This window comes from Zingiber officinale, chromosome 10A, assembly GCF_018446385.1.
Source record: "Zingiber officinale cultivar Zhangliang chromosome 10A, Zo_v1.1, whole genome shotgun sequence".
NCBI classification, from domain to species: Eukaryota; Viridiplantae; Streptophyta; class Magnoliopsida; order Zingiberales; family Zingiberaceae; genus Zingiber; species Zingiber officinale.
In genome coordinates, this window is record NC_056004.1 from 32,995,092 (window position 1) to 33,009,653 (window position 14,562).

Genomic DNA, 14,562 nt, shown 5'->3' on the forward strand with positions numbered 1-14,562 from the left:
GTCAAAGGATCCGTAATGTTAGCATCGGTCGGTACTCTGCATATCCTCACATCTTCTCTATTGATAATCTCTCGAATGAGATGGAATCACCGTAGTATATGTTTGGATCTCTGATGAGAGCGAGGTTCCTTAGCCTGTGTAATAGTCCCATTGTTATCATAATAGAGGTTTATTTGGTTCGCTATACTAGGAACAATGCTAAGCTCGGCAATAAACTTCCTATTCCAAACTGCCTCCTTTGCTGCAGCTAAAGCTGCAATATACTCGGCCTCTGTTGTAGAATACTGTGTCCTGCTTTGAACTCTTCTAGCTCACAACACCACCATTTAAGCAAAATACATACCTTGACTGCGACCAGTAATCATCCTTATCTGTTTGGAAGCTAGCATCGGCGTAACCCTTTACAGCAAGCTCTTCATCGCCTCCAAAGATCAAGAAATAATCTTGAGTTCTTCTCAAGTATTTAAGAATATTCTTGACTGCTGTCAGTGACCTTCACCTGGATCTGACTGGTATCTGCTCGTCATGCTTAATGTATATGAGACATCTGGGCGAGTACAAAGCATGACGTACATGATAGACCCTATAGCAGATGCATAAGGAATCTGATCCATGCGGTCCCTTTCTTCCTTAGAAGAAGGGCATTGAGTCTTCGAAAGACTCATACCATGTGACATCGACAGAAATCCCTTTTTGGAATTCTGCATGGCAAAACGTTTAAGCACTTTGTCAATATATGTACTCCGACTTAGACCAAATAATTTCTTAGATCTATCTCTATAGATCTTGATACCTAAAATGTAGGCTGTTTCACCTAAGTCCTTCATTGAGAAATAATTCCCAAGCCAAGTCTTCAGTGATTGAAGAGTAGGGATATAATTTCAAATGAAAAGTATGTTATCTACATACAATATGAGAAAGATGACTGTGCTCCCACTAATCTTCTTGTAGACACAAGGTTCATCTTCATTTTTAATGAAACCAAACGCTTTGATCGCATCATCGAATCGAAGATTCCAGCTTCTATAAGCTTGCTTTTATCCATATATAGATCAGTGCAACTTACATACCTTTCCAGCATGCTCTGGATCTACAAAATCCTCAGGTTGTGTCATGTGCATATTCTCGAGTATATTTCTATTAAGAAATGCGGTTTTGACATTCATCTGCCAGATCTCATAATCATAGTAAGCAGTAATAGCAAACATGATTCGAATGGTATTTAGCATCGCAACTGGTGAAAAAGTTTCATCATAGTTTATACCATAAACTTCTTGAATCCTTTAGCCACCAATCTACCTTTATACGTATGCACATGCCCATCCATGTCAGTCTTTATTTTGAAAACCCTCTTACACCCAATGGGTTTGATCCCTTTAGGTGGATCAACCAAAGTCCATACTTGGTTAATGTACATGGATTCTATTTCGGATCTCATGGCCTCTAGCCATTTCTCAGAATCTGGGCCTTGTATGGCTTCTTGATAAGATGTTGGCTCGTTGAGACCAACTAGCACTACATCACCGTTGTCAGATAAGAGAAAAGAATATCTCTCAGGTTGACGACAGCTCTTATCAGATCTGTGTAGAGCTTGTGCTACTTGAGCATGTTGTTGCTCTATAATTTCTTGTGGTGTAACAAAATCATGATCCATAATATCTTGTGGTACCTGTTCAGTTTCCATTAAGGCTCCGGTGCCAGTTTGTGTATCTTGAATTTCTTCAAGATCGACTTGACTCCTACTAATTTTTCTAGAAATAAATTCCTTTTCTGGAAAGACACCAGTTCTAGCAATAAACACTTTGTCTTGTGTGGGATTATAGAAGTAATATCTCTTTGTTTCCTTGGGATATCCTACAAAGTAGCACTTATCTGATTTGTGTCCTAGTTTATCTAAGACTTGTTGTCGAACGTAAGCCTCACATCCCCAAATTTTCATGAAAGACATCTTGGGACTCTTCCTAGTCTATATTATATATGGTGTCTTTATGACAGCCTTAGATGGAACGTGGTTAAGTGTGAAAGCGGCCGTCTCTAGAGCATGTCCCTAGAAGGAAGTAGGAAGTTATGTTTGACTCATCATTGATCACACCATATCCAATAAAGTACGATTTCTCCTTTCTGATACACCATTCCATTGTGGTGTGCCAGGTGGAGTAAGTTGAGATATGATCCCACACTCAACGAGATGGTCATGAAATTCTTAGCTAAGGTATTCCCCACCTCGATCTGATCGAAGCATCTTAATACGCTTACCAAGTTGGTTTTGTACTTCATTCTGAATTCTTTGAACTTTTCAAAGGATTTTGACTTGTGTCTCATCAGATACACGTAGTCATATCTACTAATATCATCAGTGAAAGTAGTGAAGTAATAATAGTCTCCTCTAGTTGCTATTCTGAAAGGGTTGCATCAGTATGCATGAGTCCTAACAAGTCATTAGCTCTTTCGCTATGCCCACTAAATGGTGTTTTTGTCATCTTGCCTTGAAGACAAGATTCACATACCTCATATGATTCAAAATCAAATGAGTCCAAAAGTCCATCCTTATGGAGTTGGGATATGCGACTCTCATTTATGTGACGTAAGCGACAATGCCAGAGATATGTTTGGTTCAAATCATTAGACTTGAACCGTTTGGTATTTATGTTATAGATTGGGTTGTCAAAGTCTAGAACATAGAGTCCATTCACGAGATGTGCACTATAATAGAATATTTCATTGAAATAAACGGAACAACATTTGTCCTTTATTACAAATGAGAATCCTTTCTTGTTCAAACAAGAAACAGAGATGATATTCTTAGTTAAGGCAGACACATAACAACACTCTTCAAGTTCTAAAACAAGCCGAGTGGACAAAGATAAGGAATATATTCCTATAACTATACCAGCAACTCTTGCACCATTGCCTATTCGTAGGTCCACTTCGCCCTTTGTCAAAGATCTACTATTTCTCAGCCCCTGCATATTAGTACAAATGTGAGATGCACACCCGATATCTAATACCCATAAAGAAGAAATATATAGATTGACTTCTATAACATTTATACCTGAGGCAGAAGTCTCACTTCTCTATCATTTCACTTCCTCTAGGTACAATTTGCAGTTTCGCTTCTAGTGTCCGTTTTCATCACAGTGGCAACCCCACCTTTGGGTTTCAATGCATGAGTCTTGCCCTTGCCTTTGGCTTGGGTCTTACCCTTACCTTTAGGCTTCCACTTGCCTTTACCCTTTGGCACCATCAAAATGGTACTAGGTTTTGCCTTTTTAAGGTTGAGTACAACATTTCTCAACATGCTCAACATCTCAGTCAATGATTTGTCAATTTCATTCATGTTATAATTCATGACAAATTGACTGTAGCTTTCAGGCAATGATTGCAAAATAAGGTAGTGGCCAATTCTTGGCCTAGTGGAAATCCCAATCGTTGTAGGTTCTCCACATACCCGATCATTTTGAGCACAAAAGGCCCTACGGGACTTCTTTCTTGCATTCTGCATTGAAATAGAGCCTTAGAGATCTCAAATCTCTCATGCATTGTTTGTCCTTGATGTAGTTGTCTAAAATATTCAACCATATCATAAGCATCCATGTTTTCATGTTACTTCTGAAGCTCAAAGTTCATAGTGGCGAGCATAAGGCATGATACATCTAATGCATCATCTTAATGCTTCTTATAAGCATCCTTATCAGCTCTAGTGGTAGTCGTGGGGGTGCTTCAGGAATGGGCTGCTCTAGGACGTACAATTTTCTTTCTTGCTTAAGAACTATTCTTAGATTTTTGTATCAGTCCAGGAAGTTAGCTCCATTGAGCTTGTCCTTATCGAGGATAGATCGTAGAGAGAGAGAGTATTCAACGTATTTGACGACATGGTGATCTACAACAATAAAATACAGAAATAGGTATTATATTTAGGTCATTTAATTAGGCCTTTAATTAAATGATTCTCCCACTGAATTGTAAAACTTTGGTAGAAGCAAGTCATGAATATGGTGTTACCCACACTACTAGCTCCAAGTCCAATCACGTTGACATTCATGTGGGACAAGATCTATGTTATACCTCATCTTGAGTTAACTTTGGCTAATCGACTAAGACTTAAGTATAACATAAGTAGGCAACGTTTACCAATTACATCATATGTAACTCTTATATCATTGGATGAACAAGACTATTTGTTCATTTCCCCATCTTATGAAATCCACATTATAACACATCTTGAGTTAGCTTTGGCTAATCGCCCAAGACTAGTATAATTTAATTACATCGTATGAGATATGCCTTTAAGTTCAATTGAGGTAAGTTAGTTAAGTCACACCCAAAGTCCAATAGTCAGACATCACTATTGTCCTATCACACTCTAGCAAGATAAATCAAGTCACTTTGCTTTGGCAAAACCTGACTATAATTGATCGAGCTAGAAGTGAGTACCAAACTTTGGTAGGCATATATAAAAGAGACCTAATCATGATTAAACTACACATGCATCGCATAGCATATCATGACATACATCACATATATGCATCAAATAAAACGTGACATGGTTATGCCCCCATTTTCTATGATCCTCTCAAGCCAGTGAGAAGATCATAAGGTCAACCTATGTCAGAGCATCTTCTCCAAGTGCTTCCACGGTCGTCGTGTGTTGTTGTCCTTATCCCTTTTCACCGTCGTCCAGTAGACTTGTTCTTCTCTAATTTGTACATTACAAAACTTAAAGAAACCTCGAGTTACATTCGAGCGTAGTATAAATTTACAACAAGAAAGAAAAGGGAGAGACACGATACGTAGGTCGTATTATAAATTACAACACACATCTAATCACATCGGGGTTAAGGGTCATAACCATGCTCCATTTCACATAACATTCACAATATTTTATGGCATAAAATCTATTATGATTTAAACAACGACCTATGAGTCGCAATGCCACGGCAGTCCCGCTAGCCGGTTAGTGGGCGGGGGTTAAGGAAGCAGCGCCCCCCCTTGTGGGGTGAGGGGGTGACACCCCCGAAGTTGCATACTCATTGTATGAGCTGCTGTCATGCCCGAGACCCCGCAACCCATAAAACTTTAGCCGAGACCATTAGCTTAAATCTTACTCATAATCATGTAAATCATAGTAAAATCTCATGCATTTCTATATCGCATATCAAAATCTACTTACAACTTAGTATATGCCTTCGCAAGTGGCTCTGATACCACTATAAGGAACTATAGCTCTAAACATGTCGAAAAGCGCAGCGGAAAATTAAGTTCCTATCAAGAAGATCCATGCAAAGAAAACCATATACTAAATTTTGTTAAAAGATATATATACCTTTGCTGCGTGCCCTTCGCAATCCCGATAGCAACGTTTCTTTAGGATGTAGATCTCAGCACGATCAACACGTCTATGCCTCTATGGTATCCACACGAACACGTTCTCCGTCCGTCTCACGAACTCATGAAATGGAGAAAGAAACAACCAAAGGTTGTGCTAGCAACCTCTTGTGGAAGTTTCGGCCAAGAGTGGAAGAAGGAAGAAGAGCAAAAACCAAGAAGATCACATCACCCAAAAGGTCACTTCATCTATATAAGGTGACTTCACAAAAGGGTTACTTTACCAAATAGGTTACTTCACCAAAATGTTACTTTATCAAAAAGGTTACTTCACCTAAAGGTTACTTTTACAAATGACTTTTGTATTCATCCAATGAATACAAAAACGCTTTTGTCTCTTGATCTTCCTTTTGATTAATGATAATATATTAATCTCTATTAATATTCATTAATCTTAATGGGTTGGATTTAGAATATTGGATTAACCATTAACCCAATAAGCCATTAACCCAATAAACCAATGAATCTAACCCATTACTCAATAAGTCTAATCCGAATTCATTCGAGTCTAACTCAATGTGTATAATTTGGATTAAACTTAACTTCATAATCCATCTCCAAATCAATATATTCATTATGTGTGACCCAATAGGCTCTCATAACGTTGGCAATATATCTAAAATCATTTTAGATACATAAGCAATGAATGACATCTAGCAATACATCATTGCTACTCAAGTGACGAGAATGTCGAGATCCGACCTAACCTTTCCGTGTCTATTATCTTGTATGACTTAATCCTTCTATCCTTGATATCTAGATTGATCAATGAAGCATAAAACGTGTCATCCTCTTATCAATCTTCGTGTTTCTTGATCTCTAGGTAGACACACTCAATCAAATAAGGTCAATATCTCATATTGACTCATTTGAGCATGACCATGCTTTATTGTGTCCTACTAATCAAGGGGCCCACAGATATCACTTCCATTATATGGAAGGGATAGATCTCATCTACATCACTCACATCCCTCCGCATAACTTATTGCATACCAGTAATCGACTTTATAGTCCACCTTGTTACATGTGACGTTTGCCGATACCAAAGTACACAACTCCTTGTGTAGGGAACCGTAGTGAATTTAGGTCTAAGGACTATTCATACTAATAATCACATGAGAATGTTTATAACACTCATATAACGATCCATGAAATATTCTCATGGCGGGTCATTCAGTATATATTTTCTAATATATACCCATGTGTCAATCTGATATCTCATATCCATGACTTGTGAGATTAAGTCATCCGTTGACCTACATGCTAGTCTCAACGCATTAATATTGTCCTTGCATATTAATGCTTGACTAGGAATAGTTAAGAGTATCTACAATATCTCACTATCAATTCAACTAATTGATATGTTATAGATTAGAACTTCCTACTCTAGGATATTATTATATTTATTCATTCGGCACTGAATTGAAATGAATATAATAACCAACTTTGCCTTTTATTAATAATGAAATATGATACAAAAGGAGCCCTTTACAATCATCTCATAATTGGTACTAGGGCTAATACTAACATGTAAAAGTCAACCTTATCGATGATGGTTGATGAGTAATTGAGAAGAAAACATCAATCAATGCGGAAAAAGGGTGTCTTTGAATCATAGAGCTCGGTCATTGGAGTAATAGCGTAGGGGAACAGATTGGCCAAAAGCTCATACCATATGAGGAAAATGGTCTTGAAAGAGAAGATGCCTTGAATGACCATTGACCGTTCATGTATACCTGTGAAGCAATGATGGCATCTAACTGTAAATCACATAGCTGGATGCTTGTTTGGCAAACTTTAAGAGCAGAGGCACTTGCCTTTAATGAGGGATGGCTTGTTGATGAAGGTGACTTGAATCATGAGAGATGCACTATAGCTGATGTTGACCTGTGGTGATTGATTGCTAAGGTGCCTATAGGTTATGGATGAAGCTGAGGCAGTTAGTGTGGTCTGTGTTGAATGGCACGAAATATGCTTGGGTTAAGGAAGGACCAACCGACTTGACAACGGGTGCACAATGTTCATTCAGCCCGATCCCATCATTTTGATTTAAGCTGTTTTTTTAGTCAAGCCAAGAAGTGTGACAAGCATGGATGAGGGGTGATAAAGCTTATGGTTCCACTTCATTATAACCTATCACATGCTGTTGATATAGGAAAATTCTTTAGGCCTTTCTATCGGTTGTTTCCTATGCAAGTTCAAAATCTATGTGTCTCTGCCTGCAGAGAAACAGTTAGAGTGCCTCGAAATCTTTTATGCCTGCTATGTTGATCAAGAAGCAATTAGTTATATATTTAGACTAGTACTAGTTATGCCATAAATATATAATTGGATCATTTCTAACTGTGGAAGTTGTTGGATAAGTGGTTACCCAGTCAAATTTGACATAGTATCAGCCCAACTAAACCCTAGTTAAGTCCAGTTTGAGTCCAAAAAAACCAGAGCCAACACAACAAGAAACAGACCATATTCAGTCCTAAAATTTCAGCCCAATTAGTTTCAAATCAACCAAAACAGTGAAGTTCCAGTTCAATTAATCCAAAATTAAAGCAAATTAAACAAATTAATTCCTCTAATCTAACTAGCAACAAAATTTTTCCCTTTCTCCTTTGCTTTCTCTTTTCTTCTCCTTTGTTTTGCCTCCAAGGAAACAAATGAAAACTATCAATCTCTCAGCTTTTTTTTTTCCTTCCCACTTTTCCATCAAAGTATACAGACCCTTAGTGACTTCATGGAAAACAAACTTATAGGAAAGTTATGAATATGCTTCCAAAACTTTATGAAATGCAATTTAGCTGAAAAGTGTAGCATCTATATACTCATCCAGAAGATTGCATCAGCATATATTTAACAGTGATTTGTCTATGCCAGCTGCATGTTAATGAGATAAAGTATCGTGTTTAAGGATAATTTGGAATAAAACACAAATTTTGAACTGAACAAATGTTTAGCTGTTGTGAAATGTGTTTATTTATGTTGGTGGGTTGGGCCAAAGAGCATCATCTTGGTGTGTTTGGATTCATACAGCAAGTCGTGTCCCATGTCATACTTTCAAAGGCTATTTTCCATAACTAATAAAGTGAGAAATGACTGAAAAATGTGGGTTCCTATATAATTATTCTTTTTGTTTCTTTTGTCCTTGGATTACAAAGATAAGGTTAGAGTATTTTACCCAAAAAAGAAAGGATAGGATTAGGGTAGTTGTGTAAAAACTTGGGATCAAGCTAGATGCTAGGTTAACTTGTAAGGAAGACTTAGGTGTTGTTATTATGGTTAGGACTAAAAATTTTGGAAAAATCTCAAACATTTATGCTTTGTTTACTTGGGACGAAGGAAACAAAAATCATGGAAAAATTTCCACCATGGAAAATTTTCCTCTATTTACCTCATTAAAAAGGATGGATTATATTCCTTTCTCTTATTTACTGAACAGACAAATTTATAAATTCATCGATGGGTAATTTTTTGATCATTTTTGCTTCTGCCCAAATCGGCGGAAAGCAATTCCTTCCCTTAACGTGCACAACTATTACGCGATCGGTTGCCCAGCACGACATCCTCGTCCTACCGGTGGCCCTGCGAGAGTTTATTCGCCATGTTACACCGCTTGCCTTCTTCTCCTCCTCCCTCCCGTCTCTCTACTTGTGGTGCCTCTCTATTTCTCGTGCAGCAGGAGCAGCAACTTCAGCATCCTCTCCTGCTGTAGTCTGTCTCATCTTCAGATCCTCTGGGCTCAGCGCCTTCCTTGTTTGGCCATTGGAGCCGACATCTGATGAGGAACCAGCCAGCTCACTTGCGCCAGTGTGGGATGCAGGTTCGAGTGCCTTTTTCCTCTTCCTGTACTTAATCCAGCACACATTCCAAAGCTGGAAAACCTAAATGTCCTACAATTTGGGCAACAAGAGAGTGGGTAGCTCTCGCCTTGATGGTCGGTAGCTAGAAAAAAAAGCAGCGAGATATGTTGTTGCTGTTGGGAATCTTAGAGGAGATGAAAGGAGTGATGGGTTTACTGCTGTTGGCTGAGAGAACAGGACAAACCAATGATGAAGCTGCGGAAACATTGAAAGAAGAGGAAGGAGAACCTTTCTCCTTTTCGCCGATGGCCTCGGCGAGCTTCGATGGGATCCAATGACGGCCTTGGCTAGCTCCGACAGCTGCTGTGCATGGCTGGAAAAGACAACAAAAACAGCAAGGTGCTGCTCTTGAGAAGAGAAGGAGAAGGAGAGGGAGATGGCAAGCGACGGTTGGAAATCGTTGTTGTGAGGGGAGGAAAAACAAACTTACTACTCTTGATGCTTGCTATCAGTGAATGGGAGAAGAAGAAAGTTGGCGTTGTTGCTGGATTTCTAGAGACCTGACGCCCCGTCGACGCTTCCCGCTCCTCTTCCTTAGCCCACCTCATCGAGTACATCTTCGCCACCTTTGCGTGATCGTAGCCGCCCGCCACATCTCGGAACTTGCCACTAGATCTCCAATCCTGAGTCCCATCATTCGCGATCGCCAGCGCCGAGATCATCAGCTCAGCTTAACAATCACACCGCCAACGAGGTAGAAATATCATCTGGCAAATTATACAGAAGACGTGCAAGGATTTTTATAAGGAGCGATGCTTTGGCCCTGCAATTCTCTTTAATTTTTTCTTCTTTCGCTTCATTCCCTTCTTTCCGTGGAGTGTTTTTATTCTTTCCCCTCTCCCTTGTATTCTTTTCTTTTCTCTTTCCTTTCTCTTACCCTTCGCTACGAATTTTCTTCCCCCATTAATGCATTTTCTTTCCCTTTCCATCTATTGAGGTAAACATAGCCTTAAATTTAAGATTGCTGAAATGAAGGTAGGTTCAGCTAAATTTCACCATGGTATGCCTTTACTGTTGGCTATGCATCTTTATTCTCATTTTATGCTCCCTTTAATTTCTTGAAAGTGAAGAATGCTTAGTGTCATGTCAAAATCGCACATGCAGTTTTACAATTGCAATTTCTTTTTTCAGGAACACTGTTGATGGTAATCCTCAATGGTGTTGTACATATCTACTTGATCCTAAAGATCCACTATTTGTTGACGTAGGAGAGGCATTTATCAAGCAACAAATTAAAGGTATTTTGCAAAGGCCTAGGTTATTTTTAGTCTATTGGTTCTTTACTGCAAATGGATTGAATTATTCTAGACTAGATAAGATTAGTTCACTGCAAAAAGGTATTTTGATTTGATTTAGAAGGCTTTTTTCTTTTGGTTATACCCCATATCTCCATTAGCTTAGTTAGTAGAGATAGAATCCTATAGCCTCGGATATGAAAGCTCAACATACCACTACTAGTACAATTGGTTGCTACTCTATATATTATACATGTATATATATTATTGTCAATCGCGTGGTAAAATTCATGTTTCTGACCGCAATAGTTGTGACACACAACTTATTCTTGTATATACAAATTAAGCCTCTTGCAAGTGGCCTAATCGTCACATTAAACTAGTATTTGGTGTTGTAATATGAATGTATAAGTTGATTCCATTCCTAAGCCTTTGAGCTTTGGGATAAGTGATCAACTAATCAATGTTTACATGATACCATAATAGGAGGTCCTATATCTGTTTCTATATCGCCAATAATATATTCCCAATCAAACTTAGTCTTGGGAGATCAATATGGCAAGTGAGAAGATGGATTTGTGGAAAAAAGTACAAAGTTGAGTCTTTTTTTTGCTTAATTCAAACCAACTTAATTAAAGAAATGAATAACTAATCTTGTTTAACATCTTGACATTTATGCACTCACCTAAATCAATGGCAGTTGCTCACCTAAATCAGTGGCAGTCTTAGTAGAATATGGTATGGCAAATGCAAATGCTCAATTAAGTTATTGTGTCAATTCTACATACTTAGATGATTGCCTAAACACGTCTCAAATTCATATGTGCATATTAATATGGAATATTCAATAATAACACTATTACCTTGTACACAAAATAATTAGCATCATCATTCATTATTAAACTACATTTGTCCTAATTATTTGGGGACAATTGCATATATTTTATTCCTCCATTGAGCTCTATGCAAACTATTCACTAATTATAGTCAAATCAATTAAATTATTTTTTATTATGTTGATGGTTTAGCTTAAGTGAAATTGTTTCTCATTATACCCTAGGTAGCACCCACTATCTTATGTCTTATTGATGAATAGGAAAAATTCTAAGCAATCCTTGCTTCTTGTATATTCATGCATAACTTCCTAAAATTCTTCCGAGCTTCAAATATATTGTAGAAATCTAGCTTGTTACAAGTATATTTGTCTTAGGCATTAGCAAATCTGATTAGAACCAACAAATGAAGTGATGATCTCATTAGATTGCACTTTCTCCGACAATCATTCTATATGGTTTGTCATTTAGTGAAACACAAGGTTTGAGGCTATATGCATCTCAACTTGATTGTTACAATAAAGCTTTATTGGCTTTACAAGAGTATATCCTAGTTTGGTCATTAGGTATTTAAGCCAAATAATCTTGCATGTTGCTTGGGTCATAGATCTATTCTACCATTACACATAACTTTGCTATCATTTGCTATCATTGTTTGCTTCTTGTTCTTCTCGGGAATAATGTTGCCTCATAACTTTGCTATCATTTGCTATCATTGTTTGTTCTTGTTCTTCTCGGGAATAAGGTTGCCTCATAAGAGAACACAATAGCAGAATATTGATCATCTATCTGCCAGAGAGTATGCCCAGTTGCATTGAAATACCCCACAATTTGTAGGTAACCTCAATAGCAAAATAAGATACCTTTTCCTGGACCACTTTTGACATTATATAGAATAATTTTATATTATATTTAGTGGTCATGACATTGATTCTCTAGAAATTAACTAATTACATTAGCAACAAATAAGAAGGCAGGAATGGTTATTGCAGAATAATTCACTTTTTCTACTAGCATCAAGGTCCGTTCTAATTTGACACTAGGATCCATACGAGTATCTTTACCTTGTTTTTAGTTTGGAAGTTTTGTTGGAGATAATCTTTTAATTTTACAATCTCGACCCGTGATAATAATATTGTCCACATATACAATAAGAAGTATACGTCTCCTAGATTGTGAAATGAGAGAGTACATCGACAGTTTGGAATCTCCTAGTCATGTCATATTGTAGAGCTAAAATTTTCAAACTAAGTTTTTGGAGATTACTTCAGTCTATACAGAAACTTCTTTAGCATACATACTAGACTAGTCTCCTCTTGAGCAACAAACCACGGAGGTTGCTCAAAATTAGGTAGGAACACGACACGTGTAGTGGCAAAGGGCATGTGTGCGACATGTGTAGTGGATGTGCACGGTGAGCAAGGGGTACGTTCGTGGTGGGCAAAGGGCATGTTGGAGACGTTTGTGAGCTCATGAGTCATGTGAAAGGCAATGATGGACTCGTGGGGGACTCAAAAGATGTTGTTATGCTCACAAAGATACATGTGGACGTAATAACGAAAATGCATAGAGTCGCAAGGTTGCTACAAAGATGCAAGGAGCAGCTTGTTGTGGAAGTGAAAGGAGGAATGAGATGCCGAATTCAAGCAACTTATGGATAGATATTCATGCGGAGGATGATCAGTAAGAAGGAGATAGGCATGGCTGTTATAGTGTGTTGAGATTAAGGGGAAATTGCTTCTCATTGAACCCTAGGTAGTGCTCTTTACCTTATGTACAAATAGGAAATTTTATAAGTAACCGCTATGCTCTCTACATATTCCCACATAACTCTTTAACATTTGTTAATCCCTGACATTTGTTAATGTTTTCTTTGGTTTTCCTCTACTCCTTACATCTTTCATTTTAACTGATTTAAAATTTCTAATTATAAAAAAAATGATTAACCATGTCAAGTAATGTCGAATATGTGGTGACCGGCCTGACCCCGCATAAGTTTCCCACCGGTTATCTGGGTAAGTGCACATGGAGACTCATCTTGACAGCCAGCATTCTTAGAATTTGAGCTACCATCTTATAGAATCTATGGGTGGTAGTTGAACACATATCAATACCATCTTATTTTCTTTCCTTTTATCATGAATTTGAGCTACGCCATATTGCATTAATTTTTTGTGATGCTTCCAAGAAAGTTGAAGCTCTACCTAGGTATCTCTTCCTAAGTATTTCACATAATCCAATTTTGTTAATCTTTGTACTGCAAGTAAATATGTAAATGTTCTCTCAATTGTCTGCTTGATATTTACCATTCTTTCTACCAAACATCTTTGTCTCTCTACTTCTCCTAAGAAGATCAGCACTTTGCTCGACACCTAATTTAAGCTATGAAGCTCACAATCCCTAGTCGAGTATTTACAATATTGTATAATATTTCTCAGGACTTAAGTGAAGATTTCTCATTCAAGGAGCCTGTAATAAACTATAAAATACCTCCCTCAATTATAGACTATTAGGGACCTAACCTAAGTGTTTCTCCTTTGGTCTTTTGACCCTCAGGATTCTCCCTCTGAATTACTAATCCTTCCTACCTAACAACGGTTTGTTTACTTCTCTCAGATCGTTTGTCTTTCTTGGGGTACACAGTTTGACCAAAAGGAGCCTAGACACCTATTGTTGGACTCATCAATGAATACTTTTAGTTGATATACAAGAAGCATACAACAACAACAATCAAGCGTGGGGTCGGCTAAGTGGATATGCAACTTGAATCTCTGTATATATATAGTTGATACAAGAAGCATAACAAAAAAAAAATAGCAATCAGGCGAAATAAATAGAGGGTTTAATAATTCTCAGTAGATCTTTTCCTTATTTGCGTGCTCCTAAGTGCTTTGGTATGAATGGTGACGGCTCTTCAAGCACGGGGAGTCGCAGTTACTAAGGAGATAGACAATAGCTCAATTTAGTAGTATTTTGATCTAGGTAGTGATTTGAAGTATTGACTCAATGCACTCTTACAATTCATAGGGCACAAGATGCAGGTTGTTTTGTGGACATTTATTTATATACAAGGGAGGTGAGAAATCTCTTTTTTAAAGGAGGCTGAAAATATCATATAATAACTTGTTTCTCTCACTAGTCAACCACTGAACTTGTTTGATCAATTGTATGATCATAGTGTATATTCATCATCCAATTGATTGAAGCTGGCCCAAATTTAAATGATTGAAACGCCATTCAATCTTGGCCTATGGG

The 14,562-nt window shown here is 37.7% G+C and overlaps 1 protein-coding gene across 1 annotated transcript in view; it reads left to right on the plus strand.

Moving 5' to 3' along the window:
• Window positions 1-14,562, plus strand: part of LOC122027414 (alpha-N-acetylglucosaminidase) — a 79,882-nt gene that overhangs the window by 44,165 nt on the left and 21,155 nt on the right. The window contains exon 8 of the mRNA XM_042586364.1: window positions 10,371-10,477. Within this exon, the coding sequence (XP_042442298.1) occupies window positions 10,371-10,477 (107 nt within the window). The remainder of the gene's footprint in view (window positions 1-10,370; window positions 10,478-14,562) is intronic.